A 21,813-nucleotide genomic window follows, 5' to 3' on the forward strand; every position below is an offset into this window, starting at 1 on the left:
CAAGTTCACACAGCCCATAAATCAAGGAACCTTAGAGACAAATGAGAGGGCAGAGAGAAGCTCCCACCGACAGCCAACAGAGCTGCTCAGTGTAGCATTCGTTAAGGAAGCGAGGACTGTCCAGTCTGGACGCTCCGCCCCTCTGGAGTAGAATCTCACGATGTCGAAAGCCCCTACTAGGGCAGATAAGTTATCCAAAGATATCCAAGCAATAAGGGAAGATGAAAGAGTGACATTTTGCAGAAGCCAGACACCAGCCCTCCAAGGCCCTTCTGTGCTCAGAGCTGAGTTTAATTTTCAACCTATCGCAATGGCTATGTGCACATAGGCTAGAAATAAGCCTTCTATGAACCTTGAAGAAAGCTCTGTCCTGGACCCATATGCCTGATATGTTGACTTTGGCAGTACCCGAATGACCTTTTATGCTAATAAAGTTACTGCAATAGAACCAGATAATGCTTCATTGCTCTGTCACCCAATATGGGAGAGACAGAGCTGTCACATGGCCTGAAGCCGGGAGTTCCTTTAGGGAATGTTTTCACTCATCCCCAGGTTCACTCTCTCTCCTCGGAGTTGCTCTTCCCCTCAAAGCATGCTGCTCCAGAATCACTCTTGACTTGCAGGCTAACTCTCTCCATTCAAGCCTGTTGTTTAGGGACTTTGCCTTCCCAGGGTGGGGTCTGGGACCTCTGTCACGCAAGCTCATTTCCGGAGGAAGCCAGACTCTCTAGACAAGCCCTCTACCCATTTGGAATAGAGGCCTAGAAGAGCCTAAGTTCCAGCCTGAGAATTAGCCTTGGGTCAATCATAAGACTTGCATTAGCCTATCAGTGGGTTTACTGTGTTTTTGATGTAGGGTCATGAAGCCAGGGTACAAAAGGTTTCCATGCAGAGAACTACATTTTTTATTTCTCTAGGATTTCAATGTTCATTCCGAAATGCAATGTGCCACGCAGACGGCGGAAAGGGATTAGTGAGGAAGAAACAAGAAATCTGTCATCATTCAAGCAGATTTCAATCTATACTCTGCCACTTACCTGCTTAGTGATCACAGACAAGTTAAATCCTCAAGCCTCAGTTTCCTCACCTCTCAAGTGGAGATGATCATGACTACTGCAAAGAATTTGTGATAACTAATGGCTACATTTAAAAGTGCCTAGCATATAGTGGGCATGCGGCAAATTCCTCATTTCCTGCCCTAATATTTTAGGCATCTAGAATCGAGTGCAGTAGAATGATGCTCTTAACCAAAGTCATTGCTATTTGCTGAGCCTGTTTCAAGTGTTCATGGTACAAAAGGACATATTTTCAATTAGGCATACGGTAGAGAAATCTCGGGGTGTGGGCTGCTCTATGTAGAGAGAGCACATGCAGGCCTTGAAGGCAAGGCAATCCAGAGAAGGCACAGGACAAGGTTTCAGGCAGTAATGGGGGCCTCCGTGATGGGATAATGGGCACCTCGCACACCCCACGAGATGGGAGATGAGAGTCCTTAGGTTTCAAACCGAATAGGACAAACAGCTTCCCAGTGGGAAAAAGTCTTGGGGGAACACCACCGGTGTCCTCCTCAGGCCTGCCGTGGCAGGGCAGTTGTGGGCATCCCCACAGTGATGCTCTGCTGCTGTGACTCCTCTTGGGACCTCGTAGGTACCGGAAAGTTTCCTTCCATTTGAGCTTTCACATTTCAAAGTGATGAATCAACCAAAACTGATACAGAGGAACGCAACAGCTGAGAAAGGAGAGGAGAGGCAGGGAGACGGGCCTATCACTCTCGAATGCCTACCCTACGCGATGAGGTCGACAGGGGTTATTTAATCGAACCCCCAGGACAGCCCTGTGAGGTAAGTGGAATCCCCATCTTTTTTATTTTTAGGCGAGGCAACCCTCGGTTGACCTCACAAATTGCAAGGACCTTGTCAGCTTACAATCCCTTATTTTTTATTTTTTACGCCTACAGCACCTGGTCTTCCTAGGTGGTCTCCCATCCAAGTACTAACGAGGCCTGACCTTGCTTAGCTTCCGAGATCAGACAGGATCAGGCTTCTTCAGGGTGGCATGGCCCTAGACCCCATCGACTTCTCGACCCTGAGAAACATGGGCTCAGGAGTCTTCAAAACCTTGCCCAAGGTCACAGGGGAGAAGCTAGAATTTGAACCTAGGTCTGACTCCAAAGTGTGAGCATTTTCTAACGTTTTGTGCAGCTCCAGGGGGGGCCACCAGAAGCAGAGGGAGGCCGTGCCCCCCAAAGATCTCCAATGAGTAAATTATTCATGCTCCCTTTCGCTTTGCTTCTGGGTAACCATACAATTATTCTGTTACAAATAGTTAAAGAAGTTTTCCTCTGTGCCTAAAAGGGTGAAACTCACTTACAAGAAAGCAAAACAAAAACCAAAGCCAAAAGAAATCCAACCCTTAAACCACCCCAAACAACAAACGTGCAGAGAAGACACTTCCAACACTAAAATTGCCAGGTTCACTGCTGTTGTGCCAGGACCATACCAGTGGAACGGATCATAATCCTGATTGGCGAAACCGACAGCAGAGAAAGGAGAGTGAGCTCCTGACGGTGAGCTTGCTGGCCAGGATTAAGTGTGCGGCTCAAAGCTGCTGGGTTTCATTTTCAATGGAGGCGATAACGGTTCTTTTAATTAATTAATCAATCAAATATGAAGTATCCCAGGAGCGGGGGGCTATCACTACCTATATACAACTCTGACATCATCTGATTTTAACAAGTTTACTAAAACGACAGTCATGGCCTTGACAATACTGAATGCAAAATACTGGTGTACACAGATTTTACAGAGTGGCTCCCGAGAGCCGGGTCACAAAATAAGGTTTAACAGATGGGAGAGGCCTGAGTGAAGGCAAGCACACTGATTTTATTGAGAAAAAAAGCTTATATACTGTAGGGTTGCTGAAGTTTAATAAATAAAGGTCAACTTATAATATATAAAAACAATATAAACATTTATATGCTACATGCATATCATATAATTTAAAGTAATAATTTATATATGGGGAAAGATGTCAATTTATGTTCTTCCGATCTTTCTCGACAAGGCACACACACAGGAGGTGTCTATCCGTATCCATCGCCAGCCTACAAGTTTATTGTTTTCTGACGTCAGTGCTCGGACATAGGTTTGGGACGTTTTGCACTGCGAGTTCCAGTGTTTATCGTCAATCCCCCTGCAACCGTTTTTGACAGGCCTGGCTTCTTTACATCTCGTCTCATAAAAATATTGTTTGACGGGAGAGTTGCCGGTTTTGATCTCCCCCAGCACCGTGACCTGGTGTCCCCGAATGTCTATGGCTGATGACTTGTCGGTCACCCACAGACTCTCGCTGTCACACACGGAGTATTCCCCTCGGTGACTCTTGTGCTCTGCATACCTCTTCCTCCGCGATGTTCTGTTTGCCACCATGGGGTTGCCCACGTAATCCTCCATGAGATACAAGGGAGGGGGCTCCAAGGGGGTGCTGTCACTCAGCAGGACCCGGGGTGAGTTGTAGCGTCTCTGCTGCCGCAGCAATTCCGTGTCCGTTGCAATCATCGGCTGAAATTCCGACTTGGCGGGCTCGCCCTGCTCCGGCTCTTGGGGGGCTTCTGCTTTGGGCAGGGTGCGCTGGTAGTTTTCCTTAACGTCCACCATCTGCTTGGAAAGCTTGTTTTTCAAAATATCTGCCTGGATCAGCTTAATAATCAGGGAATTGAGCGAGTCTTCTGGCAAACTCCTTTGATCCATGTTGTTACCTTGGATGCCACGGAGATAAGCGAGAAATATCACATAAAACAAGATGGACATCACCTTGTTCACCTGTAAGATCTGAAAAGGAAACACAGGTGTTAATAGCAGGCTGTGGTAGCTGAGACCATGTCATTCTGGGACCAGCTCCCAGAGGCCGAGTGTCCCTATGTGGGTAAGAGACAGCAGGGTGTCACCATCCTTGGTGAGCAAACAAAACTCCTCTCTGATGTCCAGAGACAGAGCTATCTCCTTCCTTACCCCTGGAAACTGCTTCCTTCTAGGAGTCCTCGGAATCTCTACATCACATTTCTCTCCTAGACTTCCAAGTGGCTTTGCCTCAACAGTCCTCTTCCAGCCTTGTGGCTGTGTGATGGGGAAAGAAATGTGTGTGTGTGTGTGTGTGTTTGTGTGTGTGTGAGCGTGTGTGTGTGTGGGTGTGAGCGTGTGAGCGTGTGCACGCACACACATGCTGTATAAGCCGGTGGGAGAGGGCAAAATAATTTTTTAACAAAATAAACCAAAAACATTAGTGGCGAGAACTACGGTAGAAAAGAGTTAGGTCTCTTCCTAGGACCTAGGTCACGAAGGCAGAGGCGAGATGAGGAACGCGCTTCCGCCTCTGCTCTTCCTGGACAGACAGAACCTACTGCATCTGCGTCTCATGTCTGCTGTATCTGCGGCCTTCTGCTGTGTGTGGACGCGATCCTGCCACGTCTTTAAACGTCCCTTGAGCCTGAAAAGACCAAAGGCCACTCCACTTGGGCGAACTATGAAGAAATCAACCTGAAAATTATAAACTGTATTGATAGTCTTTTATTAGCAATAGCAGCCCCGCAAATGTTTCAACAAACAGAGCTCTACTGCCCCCCAACTGCGGCCCCTGGGGTCTCTCAAAGGCATACCCTGAGGCTGAGGGTTGGGTTGGTTGCTCTGTGTTGTGGCATCAGGACATGGGCTCATCCCTGGCTGGGCCATGCCTGGGGGAGCCGGTCTCCCACCCTTAGAGAGGAACATGTGGGGCCACTACCTACTCTAAGAGAGGGCCTGAGCTTCCGGTGCTCTGCTAAGTTCTCCAATGAACATGCTTCCCTGGGACACCCGGCTGCTCCCCAGAGAGCCTCTTCACAAGACGGCAGAAGATGAAGAGGCAGCAACAACCAGCTCAGAGCCAGACTTGCCCTGAATAGCAAGATGCCTTGTTGATTAATTTTCCTCATTTGGCTTTTTAAAGCTTCCATTGCAGAATGTTTCTTTTAGTGGTTAGATTTCTAATTCTATTATCTTCTTGTTTAAATGACATTTTAACCCATCGACGCTCTCATTCTGCTGCCACAGCATAACCTCGACACAGGGTTTCTGTTGAGTCTTTGGGGAATTAGTGGGCTGATCTCAAGATAAATGGCATTTTAACCCATCAACACTCTCTTTCTGTTGCCATAGTAGAACCTCAGCATGGGATTTCTATTGAGTCCTTGGGGAATTAGTGATCTGCTCTCGAAATACCTTCCTTGCTGGTCTCTCTCTCACTAGAGCAAAGCCCAGATTTTCTGAATCGGGCACCGGAAAGAGATTCTCCAGGTGGGATCCATCCACACCAGTGCCCTGTGATTCACGACACCTGCCTGGAGGTATCCGCTGTTTAATTACCATTGCTGCCTCCGCCCCGGCCCCAGGGGTACATTGTTTTCTCTTTAAAGGTCTGTTTGAGCATGGAAAATAAAAATCTTTCCCTTGGTTCACCTTTGGTATTTTCAGAAAGACTTTACTAAATCCAGAGGGAAACCAGCAAGGAAATAAACAAAGGTGGCACGAGAAACAGAAAAGCCGACCTGCTTACCCAGTGCCTGCGCCTGTGCCTGCGCCTGCCCGTGCTAACTCGCTCCCGGCACCCACAGATGCAGCCTCCTTCCCCATCTGGTCTGAAGAACTGCTCTCCTGTCCCCAAAGGCCAGCAGTGTTGCAGGCACTTTGTTCCAATTTCCTCCTCCTGGCTCCTGGCCTGTCTCTCTGATAAGGAGACCATCTTTCTTCCATGGGAACTGCTTTCTGGACAACGGACTCCTTCGAGGTCAGAGCCGAGCAAAAGATTCTGGCTTTGCTGCCCAACCCTAAAGATTGCTCTAGGAATCATATTATCCTAGGAAAACAGTTCCCACAGGATAACTACTCTCCTTCCCACTCTGCAAAAAGTGACCTTTCCTTCAATCTGGCAGGATCAACAAAATGAAATTTGAAAAACACAAAAAATATGGCAGACATGTCCTAGAATTATACCCCCAAACAGAATACCACTGCGGTAAAATAATTTGGGATTGTGGGGCTATCGAAATTCGATTTATTAAATCTCCCCAGAGCCCAGCCACTGTAAGCTCAGAATACACAGGCTATCTGCGCATGGGGAGAGATCAAGTGGTTGGGGGGTGGAGTGGAAGTCCCAGGTAGAGTACGAGTCGATGTATAGATCAGCAGGTCATTACGAGGCTGAGTTGATGGGAAGGATGATGGATGGTGCCGATGGATGGTGCCAATGGTTTGGGGAAGCACATTTATGGTTGGTGCCTGAATACAGAACCGAAGGATACTAGGAGAAGAGCCTTTAATCCAATTCCTTAATTTTACAGATGGGGAAAATCCAAACTGTAGTTTAAAGAAGAGGAGAGACACACAGGACAGAGAAAGCGCTTCTTTGCTCTCTGGGCCCAACCTCCCTTTTCATCCTATTACCACTGGGCTCACACATCCTCTGCTGCAGCCCCATTCACTATTTAAAAACCACTAGAATAAGCTGTAGGACCCACGTGCACATGCCATGCCCTTCACCTTGCACTTTTATCACCCCTTCTGTTGAAATTTTACCCATTCTTCAGTGCCTCGTTCCTGTGAGGCTCCCCAGCAACAGCCACTGCCACGTCTTTTGCATTCCTGCAGGACGTTTTCTGAGTGGCAATGGTGGCAGGTATGGCATCTTACGTGGTTTATTCACTAGATGCTTCTCCGAGACCAAGAGCCCCTTCCTTCCTGTTTGTGTCTGTGCCCCTCCCCAGTGTCCACACCACAGCACATACAAGGTGGGGGTGGAGGTCTAGGTGCAGTGCGTCAGAGCTGGAAGGGAGGGTGGCTGAAGGCCGAACCAGCCTTGAGCAAAAATTATTTAGGGGCAGGGTTGGCTGCAAGAGGCGTGACCACATTTGAGCCAATAAGCCAAGTCTCTAGGTGCATGCTCCACTGTCCCATTGCGCTTCACATACAAGACACATATCAGAGATAAAATTCTAAGACTTCCAAGACAGAAACTATAGAGCATTGAACCCTGAGTTCAGTGAGGTCCCTTTCCTGAGTACGGGACCCTGGGCCACTGCACAGATTGCAGGCCCATGAAGCCAGCTCTCACTGCAGGAACTCAGATGTTCAATCTCAGTCAGACTGTTAGAAGGTAAGAGTAGAAATCCATTTTTGGTCAGGAGGGGTGGGCAAAGCCCATGGAGTACTGCGTGGCAGGGTGTCGTGTTCGGAGCTGTGGGTGGAAGCTATGACTTCGGCTACAATCTGGCAGGGAGCACCTGGGGATGTGGTAAATGAAAGGCCCTTGAGATTCCCAGCTTTCTCCCTCTGAGCAGCAGTGACCAAGAATGGAGGGAACTAAATGGGACAGTGGGAGACATCAGTATCGTCAAGGAGGAATATTTTTTATCACCGACATGCCTAAGAATTGCCAAAGCATGTGGAGCATAAAAAGCAGACTGACTTTTAGCTGATTTTATTATTGTTTTAAAATTTCCTACCGACACTACTACTGACTGTGCCGTGGTGGACTTTCCTGGCATCCCTCCTCGGTGTGCACCGCTTCTGGGAATGCAAGGTGTTTGCTGGGTTAAAACGCAGGTCTCCTGACTCCTTAGATAGCCCAACCCCTAGGCCCGCCCCGCCCCCCCCTTCTTTCTTGGGTCTCAATACACAAACTCAGCACAAAGAAATCAGGCCACTGCTGGTGGGGGTAGGGTGAGGCAAATGAAAAAATTAATTATATTAAAAGCTCCCCAAAGCTCCTGAGGATAGGTCCTGCCGTTTCTGGATCTGTACTGTTTCTTACCGTCAAATCCCAAACCTTGCCATGATACTTGGTAATCAGCAGTGGGAATAATCATCTGCAGACTGGTAAGTGTTTCTAAACTATCCGCAAGGCAAGGCTGCCTTAACACCCAGCAGGCTTTCTGTGGACTTGACTTTGATAATCTGCTTTCAGCTTTGTTGTAGAGATCAAGCCAATGAATGCTGGCAGGAGAACTCACAAAACACAATGTTGAAAGCTGGAAATGACCTTAGATAACCTCCTCATTTTTACAAATAAAGAAACTGAGGCCCGGAGTGGTGGTGTGAATTGAGGTCAGACTGCTAAATAACAGTACAGAGTGAGAGATGATACTTAGTTATGAAACTCAACAAAAATCGTGTGGCTTGTGCATAATCAAGGTCATTGTGAAGGGTAAGTGATCATATCTATATGAAAGTGCTTAGCATAGTTTTTGGCATTGAGTGATCCACTGGAAATATCAGTTGGACATAAACCTGAATTATCTGAGGCAGCAGAGACGCTGCATGCCTGTCCTCCATGCACACGTACAAGGTACCAGAGGACTAGTTCCCTGGATTGGGCTTATAGAAAAGGGAAGGCAGTGCCAGCTCGACCCAGGCAAGGCACATGAGTGAAGTTTTTGGTTTAGAGAGACTTCTATGCTCCTTCTCTGGTAGCCAATGTAGCTCACAAACAATTAACCTATTGTATTATTACTGGCGTTTGTTGCCTGTTTGATGATGAAGCCATGTCTTTTTCATCCACACATGCCTGATGCCTAGCGCTGGGCTGGTCTGTTGCAGAGCCTCAATGCCTATTTACTGAATGAGCGCCTACTACGATCAAGACCTACCCAAGACACCGCTTACTGGCCTGCGATCTGGATGGACTTCTGCCAAGTCTGGTTTGGAAGCCAATCAACTCTGCCTTCTTTTCCCAAAGCAAATACAGACCCTGGCTCTGAAGTCGGCCATGGTCCCTAGGCTCTTCTTGGCTATAATTGGAAAAAGACCTGTTAAAGACCTCAGTAAAACCCCCTTCCTACACTCTCCCCAGTGCCCATTTCCCCTGCTCAGAGTTTTCCAAGATCCTGACCAACTTGCATATGCTATTTTCCTCACTTAGAAATGCTTTCCCACATATGGTGTTTTCTCAGTCCCTGGAGCAACATTCCTACAAGGTTTCACCATCCCTCAAAATACTCAAAAGAGAGCAATTTCTGATTCCTCCTTTTTGGCTCGGTTTACAATACACACAGAGCGTTCGAGGGTATTCAAGAAGCAGCTGAAATGGAAAAGGAAGCCGAGGTGGAGAGTGGTACAGGATCTGAGCCCACGGCAAGCACCCAGGTCCGTCCTCTCACACACAAAGAGAACAGGGCTATATCCGCTGAGTTCCGACTTACCTCTCCAGACTTTCCAGCTTCCCAACACAAGAACACCTCCTCCTGAGCATTAACCAAAGACCTCGCTTGTTGCATATGTGTGGAGTAAATTTTTAGCCTGATCAGAGTGGGAGCACCAAGAACAAAAATGCTACGTGCCAGGGACTGATACCCATTAAATCTTTAATCTTGATAACAACTCCTCTGAGGCAGGTACTTACATTTCCTGTTTCAGGTTGGGAAACTGAGGCATGAGTTGGTTCAATAACTAGCTAACAAGCGGCAGAGCCACGGTCTAATCACAGTCTGGCTCTAAAGCCGATGCTCTTAACAGTTGGTTATACTGTGCTGTCTCTCTGTCTGTCCTCGCTCTCAAACATTCCAGAGAGTTTATTTCCAGAGGAAGCTCAAGTTCCAAGCCTAGAGCCAGGACAGCTGCCACCAGCAGGTTGAGCATCTCCCCAAAACCCTCAGCAGAGTTTCCAGGGATCTGAGGCCACCACTCTGGTCTCCTCCTCTCCATATTCCCAATGAAAACATTCCCCGTGAAATCAGTGAACAAAATTCAGTTTACTCCTGTCCTTCCTGGGCCTGATGCTGTCCAATGTTAGTCCTCAGCGAGCCATCCATACCTGCAGAGGCTGCGTATTGTCGTGGACAGAGCACTTGCTGTACCTTCTCAAGCCCTGGGTTCGGCACCAGCCTTGGAAATCAGGGCGACTTACAAAGAAGGCATAAAGACTCTAGCTTTCCTCGGGGAGGAGGCACGAGATTGAACGTGGAAAACACTTTTAAATTTGCCAAGTTTTTAACATGCGAATTCAAAAGATTTCATGATTTCTGGTACAGCCACACGCTCTGGAGGCAAATGCATCCTCTGGCTGGGGTGAATAAGGACACCGTCCAGCTGTATCTAGAAGGGTCTAATTCTTTGGAGAATTTCTGCAGCGATGACATGGTCTCTGACTAATGTTAGGGGCTCAAAAGACCACATCCTGCCAGATAACCCTAACATCTTGTTCGGGGAGTGGAAAGGGAGAGAGGTGGGAAAGCGATAGATTTAAAGTAGAATGACAAACAGGAAAGGAATGTGGTGGAAATATTAAACTAAGGCCACGCAAAAGACTGGCTAGGCTTGTTCCTCATATCTTAATTGCAAAATTTATTCAAATTGGCTTTGTTTTGAACACAGGTCCTGAGGCCTAAAAATTACTGGTGGGGCCACATAAAGATATTCTGACCCATGACAAGGCTGGGAGTTGGGAGAGAGAGATCCTGGCAGAGCCTCCTCTGGGGATTGGTCTGGTTTTGGTTAATCTCTTTATTAATGATCCGGAAGCAGGAGAGGAAAAAGTAGCAGATTAATTAAAATGCACAGATGACGTTCAAAGGGAAGGTGCTACAAACACCGGTGAGGACAGACCAATTATTATTCCCCGGCACCCACGGGGGTTGGCAACCTGGAAATAGCATGATGAGATTCAAACTGGAAACACGTAGGTTAACTCACTGGGGGCCAGATGAATCCAAAACCAACAAGGGAGGGAAATGCTTGTAAAAGGATGAAGGGGAGGAGTGACTTGGAATTGTTGCACGGAGTCAATGAGAAATGAATTCACACTCACGAATAGGGCTGTGTGGGTTTCTCCTGTAGCTCTATGTTCTTTTCTAAAACTCATCTCATTCACTCCCAGTACACTTCTAGAGTGGTGGCAACTGTCACATTCTCTGCCTTCGGAAGCACACACACACACAAAACAAATCAAACATAAATTGAGCTTTAGAGAGGGCACAAGATGGAGGCAAGATCAGAGAGCAAGTTAACGACAGCCACCAAAAGATGCTGATAGGCATGCTCTAAATCCCCCAAACCAAAAGTGATCCGTGATCTAGACGAAGGAGGGCCTCCGTCTCTGTGCTGTATTTGGTGAGACCTCGTTTGGGAAGCCCTGACCCTGGGCAGATCTGCATTTGCATAGAGTCGACAGGAGACAGAGCAAACGGACTCCTAACCTGTTTTTAAAAATCCCTCATTCTGCTTAGTTCCTCTGTTAAAACTTAGTTAACCCAGGGTTCTGATACTGACTGACATGGACAACTCTTGGCCCAAGATCTGGAATAGGACAAGGTCTTCAGTTTGCGGGAGATGCTGGCTTCGCAGTGGAAACATGGCACATAGTCCATATCCGGGAAGGCATATTCCAGATGAAACAAAACAAAACAGAGAAGCTTGGAAGGTTGACTCACCTCCCTCAGAAAGGAATTTCTAAAATGGGCCCCTCTTAGAGGCCAGAAAACGAGGAACCGAGACCTCTGGATGAACAAGAGCCTAGATCCAAAACCAAGCTCAGTGCTTCGAGATGGAAGCTGAAAGCTGTGAGTTTGCTTCGCACAGCTGTTGGGGAGGAATTTTACATTGTTCAAAGCATATCCTCCTCTGGCCCCAAGGCAGCAAAAGACGGAAGGTGTGGCACATGTCAAAATAATGTGCACCAGCAGCTCTGAGAGGAAGGTAGCGCAGTGATTCCTCAGGCCAAGGAACCCTCTGGCGTGGTCCCATCTTGGCAGAGAGATCTGAAAAAAGCTTGGTATGCTGACACAGGCCCCAGGAAACCCAGATTTACTTTATCCTTTCCATATTACAAACTCTCATTTCATGGCCAGAGGGTGAACAAGGAAGGATCTGCAGAGAAAATTTGTGTGAATCCAGCTACTGGCCATAAGGGCATTTATCTAGTAAATTCAGTTTTCTTTGCTCTGGGCACCAATACTCGTCCACCACTGTGCATAAAGGTTTACGTGCATGGGCGTGTGCGTGCACAAGCCCATCCGCACCCCTTCCCCAATATACTGTGCTCCCCAAGATAAGGACGGGTTACAGTCAGGCTATTTCTAAATTATGGTACCATTTAATATTCTGAGGCATTTTGATTTCGGTTTCATTTTCTGCCTCTGGGTTAACTCCATTTTCCAAGCGTGAAAATACACGAGGGAAGTTTGCTTCAGTTACACTGACGGTTGGGGGTACACCTGGCGTTACACTCTTGGTATGAGAGAATAACTGCTCCGAGTCAACCTTTTCATTTTAGATTTATGCCTCATGTTTGAGTTGGATTTACGTTTCAAGCATATGCACTACCTGCAAAGTGCTACAGAGCTGTAAGTTAATATTATTACAAAGGATGGACTGCTGAGTAATTGACATTTAATAATTATAATAAATGATGATGATGATGATGATGATGATGATAAAGAATCAATCTTATTTATGAAGCCAAAAAAGAGTCTTAACATGGCAGAATAATGAAGTTGGCTTCATCTCGAGAGCCGGAAGCTAAGGGAAATCCCAAAGCATGACTTCCATTCACACTCTGGATGCCTCTTCCAAACCAAGACCACAGTTGGCTTGGCAACACCCAAATCTTTGACTGTGCATCGACCAGAGCAGCAATAGCGAGGCCGGGATCAACCCAAACCATAATGGTTTGGCCCCATGAAGACTTGGCCACAGTTAAGTGTGGTCATATGGAAGCTTTTCTCCTCCAGGCTTGGCGATCAGGCCTGTGTCAAATACAGGCCACGCTTCCCCCTCGCACCTCCTCCTGGCCCCACAGCCAACCTCCTTTCATGAGGATGAGGAATTGGCAAATGGTCTGTGGCTGTCTTTGGTCGGGAGCCCCTCTCCAGGAAACTGCCATGTCTGAAGACTCTGAGGACGAGGCTTCCTTCCACTCTGCTGGCATCTCTCCCCTCTGCTCACCCTGGCCACCGTTATTCACCTGACAGACCAGGAAACTGAGGCAAGAGAGATGGCTGAGTGCTGACTTCCTGAGCCTCTTCTCGCCCACTAGTGAGGCGACGCTGAGCTGTGCACACAGGAGGAAAATCAATCTCCCACTCAAACTGGAGTGTGTGGTTGGCACTTCACAAATGTCATGGCTCCCACCCCAGACAGTCTACTGACTCTCTTTCTGGGCAGCTGGGCGAGACTAAAAACCACCTCGGAGCTTGTCCTCTGAAAGCAAATTTGGCACCAACACCCTGAATCCAAAGCTGTCTTTAATCACAGACACAGTCACAATAATCGCCAGTAATAACAGTTAGCATTTACTGAGCCGTGCCATATGCTAGGGACTTTGCGGGACACGTCACATGGATTATCTCAATTAATCCTCACAGATACGATTATTAGCCCCACTTTTCAGCTGAGGAAACTGAGGCTCAGAGGGATTAACTTGTTTTGTCCAAGATCACACATCAACTGAGAGGCGGAGCCAGGATGCAAACCCCTGTCTGTGCAGCCCCACAAGACTTATTTCGAACTGATACTGCATAACACCTCCCAATTCATTCCAGAGAGTTGAAGGCACCTGCCACTGGCTTGCAGCGAACTAGGCAGTGAGTGAGCACCACGCTGATATACTAATGCATCTTTCCTTTGTTAGAGAAAGAGACATTTAAAGCAGGCCTTCTGAGATGTACAGGACATTGCACCGTCTGAGGCTAGCATCACCAATTCTTAGCAGCTGAAAAGCATTTCTGTGACATGAGGCTAATAGGCTCCTTTATCGATGCTTCATTTTCCCCAAATGGAAAACATTCGTTTCCTCTTTCCTTATTTGATGGTAAAGAAGACCAATAACTCGGGGATTCTTTTTGAAAATTACTGGATCTTTGAAGGTGGAACAGATTTCTGATTCTTTGATTTTCATTGATCTTAGTATATTTGCAGTTGATGAGGAGAAATAAAACAACGTGGACTCTTGGCATATCTCCTGTTCCGATTTATGAATAAAACCCAACTCTGCTACTGACTAGCTTTGAGGGTATGGGAGAACCATGGCTGGACTTGGGGTCTCAATTCCTAATGGAATTTCTCCGCAGGTTTGCTGCTGGTATTTCGAGCAGGACAGTTCTTCATTGTTCAGTTTTGTCTCCTCATATGGAGCCGTGGCCCTCACCTACTAAATATTAATTGTGTCCAGAATCATGACGACAACCGAAAAAAAGCATTCACACCTTTCCTATGGGCATCCGGGGAGGCCTTATCCCTCCTGGTTAAGAGTCACGTCACAGGATGCCAGTGGACTAAAACAGTTGTTCCTAGTTGTTTCTGGATCGTTGACCCTTTTTAGAATGTGATAAAAACCAAAGAAACTTTCCCCTAAAAGCATACATGTGCGTACAAAGGAAAAATTTTGCAAAGTAATTTCAAGGCAGTTCACAGGCTCCCTAAAGCCTAACCCACAGACCCACAGATCCTAGGTGAATAATTCTTGAACTAAAGAGTTTTGAAGGTTCTCTGCTTCTACGATCCTCAGCCAGTCCCAAGTCATTTCTTCACCAGACCACATGATCCTCATTACCTGTCTCATTTTCTGCTTCTCCATGTTTCCCTGTGTCTCTTTGAAGCTATGGAGCCAGGCAATGGTATCCTAATCTACTAGGATTCTCATATAATAGGAAATTTACGACGGGCAAGTGACCTGCCCAAAATGAAACTATAAATTAGTGAGAGAGCCAGAACTAAAACCCAGCTCTCCAGAGGACCGGCCCTGGGCTGCTCATCTGGAACCAACACAGAGCAGTGCATTTAAAAATGCGAGCAGAAAATCTGCCCACCAGGCTCAAGTGCTAGCAGGACTTTCTCAGGGAGGCATAAGGGTCCCCTGTGAGCCCGACCGACGTGGCATGTTTAATGCTACATTGTAAGAGGGGGGCCCTGGCAGCCTCATCCAGCCCAAGAGACAGCCCATGGAGGCAGAATCCTTCCCTCTTTCCTCTTACAGATAGTTGTGCAGCGTCAGCACCATCACCTCGTTACATCCACAGCCCTCAAGAACTCTGGTATTCTGTGCATTTTCCTTTCTGTCTCTCGTCTGCCACCTCTTTGGATGACGTCACTTCCAACCTGAAGGCTTTTTCATCCCTTTGGCCTCTCTGTTTTGCAACATCCTCAAGACCAGTGCTCTCCATTACCTTGGAAACTTTACTGTTTCTGAAGAGCCAACTGCCATATGATTCTAGAGATGGGGAGAACTGTGGCTGCACATTCTCTTAGGAGGAAGAGATGGAGGTGGGAGGAAAGCAGGGCAGTCACAGGACACTGGCCTAAGGAGACACCTCCAGAAGCTTCAGCATCAACAGAGGCTCCCTTGATATATCAGATAGCAAAAGTGAGCTAGACCTACGAGAAGGTCTAGACAGAAAACACATGGGGCCCAGACACTGTGCACAAGCGTGTTGCTAATTTAAAACACAGCTGCTGGTTTTCGACACTCTTCCCATCTAGAGGTGATGTCCATGTGCCCTCCCCTTGTGTGTGTGTGGCTTGTGGCTGTTTTGACCAGTACACTCTAGCAGAAGTAACGCTGTATGATTCCAAGCCTAGGCTGTAAAAGGCCATGCAGCTTCTTCCAATTCTTGGATCCCCGAGCTGCCATGTGAGTCATCTGACAGTCCTGAGGTCACCAAGCTAAAGAGGCTCCCCTCGACGGGCTTCAAGCCAGCCCTGCCAAGGTACTGCTAGTTTTGAGTGAAGCTGGTCTGGATGATCTGTACCAGTCCATCAGCCAACTCAATACTACCAAGCGACCTCTGTCAATGCCACATGGCACAGAAGAATCACCCAACCTAGCTCTACCTAAATTCTTGGTCCATAAAATCATGAGAAATGATAAAACGGTTATTGTTTTATACCACTAAGTTTTGGGGTGGTTCGTTACCCAGCAAAAGATAAGCAAACATCCAGAGCTGGAAAAACTAACAGAGAATCAGAGGTTTCACCTTTTAATGTCAACAATAACATTAAATTTGCTTGGAATTTAGATCCATCCTGGTTGATGGATCTAAAATGGATCTCTAGGATAATCATTGTGTACTACTACCTCCTTGAGGCTGGAATCCTGAAGAACAGGAATGTCCCTTGGAGCTGTCAATCACCTGAAGGCGTGCTCTTGCTGAGGAACTGCCATCCCAGTGGGTCTGACTACAAAGTGGCAGCGCAGAGGTGTGAGGCAACCCTCTACTCTGTGAGACTTCAGGGTGAGTGAGTGTGAGTGTGTGTGTGAAAGGGGTGGGGGGAAGAAAAGAGAGAGGAGAGAGAGAGAGAGGGGCAGGCAGACAAGGCTTTTCTGAACAGGTTTGTGCTGAGTCAAAGGCCCCCGGACAGGTGGCTTTTCTACCTGGCTAGGGAAAAACGGAGGAGAGAGAAGCGTGAGAGAGAATGCCCTGTCCAAAGCCACTTCTACTGCAGCTCCAGAGGGTATCTGCACTTAGATTCTGTTAGAAACTGCTCCACCCTGCTGCTACCCCCACCCCCAGCTAGTTAAATCCTTGCATTAGCTTACATTTCCTTCCCGCCCTCCAGGGAAATGAAGGAGCTGGTGCTGCAGACACGGCAGGTAGCCACAGACCAGGCACTATGAGAAAGCACGAAGGCATGAGCACTCAGTTTCAAAAAGAGCTCCCTGGAAGTGAGGCAGAGGCCCACGAAACAGGCCATGATCGTACAGATCATTTGCACCTTGTCCTGAGTGGTTGGGGCAAGCAGTGCCCAGCAGCGCTGCCATCAGAGGTGGGGGAGAGGAGCAATTCTGACCAGCACATGCACTGCTGGTAACAGGCTAGGCAGCGTGTGAGCGTGTGTGTGCGTGCGTGTGCGTGCGTGCGTGCGTGCGTGTGTGTGTGTGTGTGTGTGGTGTGTATGTGTCTGCGTATGTATGTCGGGAGAGGGATGCTGAGAAGGGAAGAAAACCCGAGTGTTAAGAGAGACCCCAAGACTGGGTGCTCCCCCGAGCTTTCCCATTTAGTCACTGTGAGACCTTGGTCAAATCTTTTCCCCCTCTCCTCTCAGGCATCAGTTTGCTTTTCTACAAAACAAGGAGATCAAAGGAAATCATCCTAAGATCGCTGCAGTGCTAGCTGTCTGCCTACCCAGCAGAGGTCTAAGCAAGGCCCTGGGCTTGATGCTCTCTCTCTGGTCCCCTTGGACATAGAGGAGTAAGAGATGGCTCTGGGGGCCCTACTTACCCCATCCCCCAACACACACACACACACACACTCCGTCAGCTCTGCTCATTTACACAGTAAGGCGCACGGCTCCGTGGCCTTCTCAGGTCCCTGTGAATTAAAAACATGTAAGGACAGGCAGGAGAGAAGCCGGGGAGATAGAAAGAGAAACTCTCGGTCAAGTTTGCATTTCTCATTATTTCTCCAACCCTTCTCAAATTCCTTTTGTTTAGAAACCTCCTTAAGTTTCTGAAGGCTCCCCCCATCCCCCATCCCACCCCTGAAAAACTCTAGGAGCAACTCCAGCCTGTAACCCTTATGGATAACACGTTCCATATGTCGGTCACTCTGCATGAAATGTTTGCACTCATTTTTCTGGTCACCTCCTCTGTGGTCTCCCCACACTGCCTCTCCCTAGAACAGCCAACCAAGCCCCTCTCAGGTCCTCTATTCAAGAAGCATGAGTTTCGTTCAGGTTGGAGTGGTCTGTGTCTCCCGTGCCGCGCCCCGTCCCAGGTCAATTCCCACGTAGGGTTCCTGCAGGTTTGCCTCCTGAGTGCCCAGAGTGCTTGCCTTTGCTCGAGCCCACCCGCCGCCACAACAGCTGTGGGGTACCCTCTTTTAAGCACTGGGGCTAATTGAGCAGTGCTCTGACTGAGCTGGCCACATTATTTGCTTAGAGCATGCTTTTATAGCGAGGCAACACAGCGTTCTATTGTCTTCCTTCTCCATCCCAGCTCCCCCTCCTCCCGTGGCTACCCACCATGGTAAATAAAGGCTGAAGAGATTTTTCCAACATAATGCTCGTTTTGGGGATGGGAGCAGACTTTCCGCGCCTCTTCGCCTGACCCCTACACCATGCACCTCCCCTATGCACCCCAGCCTCCCTGATACATCTTTTGGCCACTGAGCTTCACTCTTAAAAAATGCAATGCGCAGCTTCACACTAGTTTTTTGTTGTTTTTTTTTTTTGTTTTGTTTTTTTTTTTTTGGTTTTTGCAGCCCTGGAAGGGTTGGGTTGGGCGGGCCGAAGATGACCTCAAATTGGTCAAAGGAGCCTGAGAACTGTGTGCTGCTCCTCCTCCTCAAAAGTATCATCCATTGTACTTAAAAGCTTCTGGCCTCTATGGATACTCTGAAGAGTGAGCATGGGCCACCTTGATACAGGAAGTGAGGCAACCCTTTAACCTAACAAGTGAGGGCAGGAGCAAGTGGGGGATAACATGAGCCCCCAGGGGCCAGATTGAGGGCTCGAGGCTGTACAAAACAGACACACGGGTCTCAGGCAAAGAAACACATCTGGCGGGGCATGGCAGAACCATCAACTCTTAAAGAACAGAAGGATGATACTTTGAGCACCAACTATACGTCAAGGCCTGCAATTTAAAACTGAATCTTACTGTCTTTAGCTTTTCTGGTGGAGATGGAGTTAGGAAAATTATAAGGAGAGGGTATTGCTATTTTAAAGCTGAGAAATTTAGGATATAAAGTAGGTGAGCGATGGGCTCGAAGTTGTCACAGCTTGCATAAAGCCAAAACCAGAACCCTGCGTCCTAACTCCTGATCCTACGTTCTTCCTAAAAGATAATCCTCTCTATGATCAAAGTCCCAAAGAGCCCAGAAAACAGACCACATGCTCGTGATCGCCCAGAAAGTGGAGACCTGTCATCTGTCTGTGAACTTTGGAAGAGCCCTTTCTAGTCCAAAGTGCCTCTGGGCTCACCATGTCTTTGCTGCACCAGTAGGTCATTTCCAGAGTCGGACAACCTCTGGCTACAAGGGCATCCTCCTGTCCAGGGAGATGGAGGCGGCCTGTCATTGGCTTAGGTTCTGCGCCCACTTTTTCTAAGCCTTCCCTACTCATGTCCTCCCCCCGTCTCGCCTCTACTTAGTCTGAAGATTTATTGTATTCTGGAGATCAAACGACAGGTTAAGCCAAAGTGTGTGTTAAAAACAATCTTTCTTAACAATACCTGTATTAAGAAAATGACAACAATAATGGAGGAAAATATGTTCGACGATGTGTTTGGGTGATGCATGGTGGCTAATGAGACAACTCAACTAATGTAATTGGGGGAATGTGACTTCAGAAGCTCCAATTATGCTTGATGGGTTTGGCGAGGAGCCCTGCAATTTGATGCTAATGAATGGATTAACACAGAGGATAAGTGGAAACCCAAGAATGTGCAGGAATGTGTTTTGGCACTGTGCTGGGACTGCAGGAGGGGGGCCAACAGGGACTTGATGAGTAGAAATGGAAAAAAATTGGAGACCTCGTAACAGGCAGTCATTTTTGGCCAAAAGATTAGCTCTTCTGCCACTGGACCAACTCGTAAAGCATTAGAGCCATCTATTTCAGGGAACTCTATTTCAACTTACTAGAAAGAATGCCAGAGTGAGTTTCTAGGCATGAGTCTAGATGGCCAGATTAACTGGATTTCATAGAGAGGACTGCAAAAAGGTTCCCCCTAGATCTGAGGCTCTGTGGTTCCATGCTGATGTTGCGAAGGCAAACGCTCCACCACAGGGAGCTCAGTGGGGCCATAGAGATCTGTGGGAGCAGAGTGACTTACACTCCACTGTGGGTGAGTGATGTGGATGAGAGGAGGGGATTGCGGCCAACTGTGGTCAAACTAAAGGGTATGGAAACATATTGGCATTGATTCAGAATGTGGAATTTTTGATCCTATAACATGACAATTTTAAGTCCCCTTGGTAATGTTAATAATGTAGTTGCCTAATGTTTCTCTAACAGAATTTATGGAGCACCGACTCATCCAAGCAAAGGAAGAAGCAAGGACCTGTTTATATCCTGCTCATGCTTCTGAACAGGCTAAGTGCAAATCAAATTTTTGTGAAATGAATTATATTTTAAAATAATAGGAGGATTTGAAATAAAAATTCTTATTGTAAGTTCATATAGAAAACAGTAAAGAATCACTCTTCAATTAAAAAATTTATATATTAGACTGGTTTTAGCTTAAAGTTGGTTACGTCTTTAAATGTAGACCAACTATACATTACAATGAACACAATGAACATGAAGGCTTTGAGATTAAAATCTTCATCAAGGGAATAAGATTTATTCTTTGATTAGCTCTTCAACTATCTGAATGCCCTATTGACATACATTATTCTCTATAACTTATTCTTCAAGAAGCTAGAAATCTAAAAGAAGAAAAGAGGCCAGAGAATTTCCTTGCCGGAAGTTCCCATTTTTCATTTCCTATGTTCTAAACGATGTTGCCTAAGTTCCCATAATAAACGACACCTCAGTCTCCCATAATAAACGACACCTCAGTCTCCTCAAAAATCCTAATAAAGAAAAGACCGGAAAGAGGAGAAGGCAAGCAGAAGTCATGCACTCTGTACTTAGTGAAGGCCCCAAAATAATTATAATATCAGCAATGATGATAGCTAACATCACTGAGCATTTACTTCATGCCAGGAACTGTGCTAAGGACTGTACAATCACTATCAGATTGAATTCTATCATGACTCTATAAGGCATGTCCTACAGATCATAATCCCTTATCTGAAACCCTCTATGTTACTGTATATGACCTAATATCCTCAATGGGTCTGGGGCAGCATTCCATGATTAAACAAGTTTATATTTCATATTCTGCTGCAAAATTATATTCACTTAAATGAGATAAAGATTCTGTCAATTCAGGTCATATTTTGCAGCCAAATGCATCTGCTGTCACCTTAAGAAATGACTTTGGGTTTTCTGAGCTTTTTAGGATTTGGAATTGTAAAGTAAGGGCCAAGGGAGTCAAATATATGGTGACAGAAGGAGACTTGACTCTGGGTGGTGAACACCCAATGCAACATACGGATGACGTATTACTGAATTGTACACTTGAAACCTATATAATTTTATTAACCGGTCACTCCAATAAATTTAATTAAAAAAAAGAGAAGGAGACTGGAGGCATGTAGGATTCTATTTCATAAAAAAAGAAACCAAGCTCAAGAGAAAGGAGCTTGCCTGAGGTCACACCATGGCCACACTATAGCGAAGATTAGCAGCAGGCATGTCTCACGCCCAAATCGTGTTGTCCAACACCAGGCCATGCTGGTCACACGCCCCATCCTGGGCCCTGAGAGAATAAACATTGCTACTCTGGTTTTCTGAAGAGGCCAAATTATACCATGATTTCATATACCCCTTTTTATGTTTAAAGAATTTTTTCCTTAAATATGTTTTTCTAGAGTCTCTCTCCTTCTTATAAAAGTAATGAGTATATTGAAGAACATTCTAAAAATACAAATATATATAAATAAAAAACCTATCAGCTCCCACAAGTACCGCTATGGAATATTTGTGCCCAGCTTTTTAAAAACACATGCAAAGTTTTTCTATGCATTACGTAGTTGATATTATTTAATATATATCATTCTGTGACTTTCCTTCTTCATCTTAAAATCTAAGCATTCTTCCATCATATTAAAATTCAACATAAACAAAATGTTGATGGCTACACAATATTCCATCATAGGAGTGTGCCATAATTAACTGGATCATACTCCCTTTGCAGGAAATTTAGTATTTCTTATTCTCTATTCTCATAAATAACGCCACAGTTAAT

The 21,813-nt window shown here is 46.5% G+C and overlaps 1 protein-coding gene and 1 pseudogene across 1 annotated transcript in view; both read right to left on the minus strand.

Moving 5' to 3' along the window:
* Nucleotides 1-1,948: 1,948 nt before the first annotated feature.
* Nucleotides 1,949-2,067, minus strand: LOC111743603 (annotated as a pseudogene).
* A 656-nt stretch (nt 2,068-2,723) lies between these two features.
* NTF3 (neurotrophin 3) overlaps nt 2,724-21,813 on the minus strand; it is a 74,639-nt gene continuing 55,549 nt past the window's right edge. The window contains exon 2 of the mRNA XM_011365895.1: nt 2,724-3,830. Within this exon, the coding sequence (XP_011364197.1) occupies nt 3,036-3,830 (795 nt within the window). The 3' untranslated portion in view covers nt 2,724-3,035. The remainder of the gene's footprint in view (nt 3,831-21,813) is intronic.

Source organism: Pteropus vampyrus, unplaced genomic scaffold (assembly GCF_000151845.1).
Source record: "Pteropus vampyrus isolate Shadow unplaced genomic scaffold, Pvam_2.0 Scaffold116, whole genome shotgun sequence".
In the NCBI taxonomy this organism is placed as follows: domain Eukaryota; kingdom Metazoa; phylum Chordata; class Mammalia; order Chiroptera; family Pteropodidae; genus Pteropus; species Pteropus vampyrus.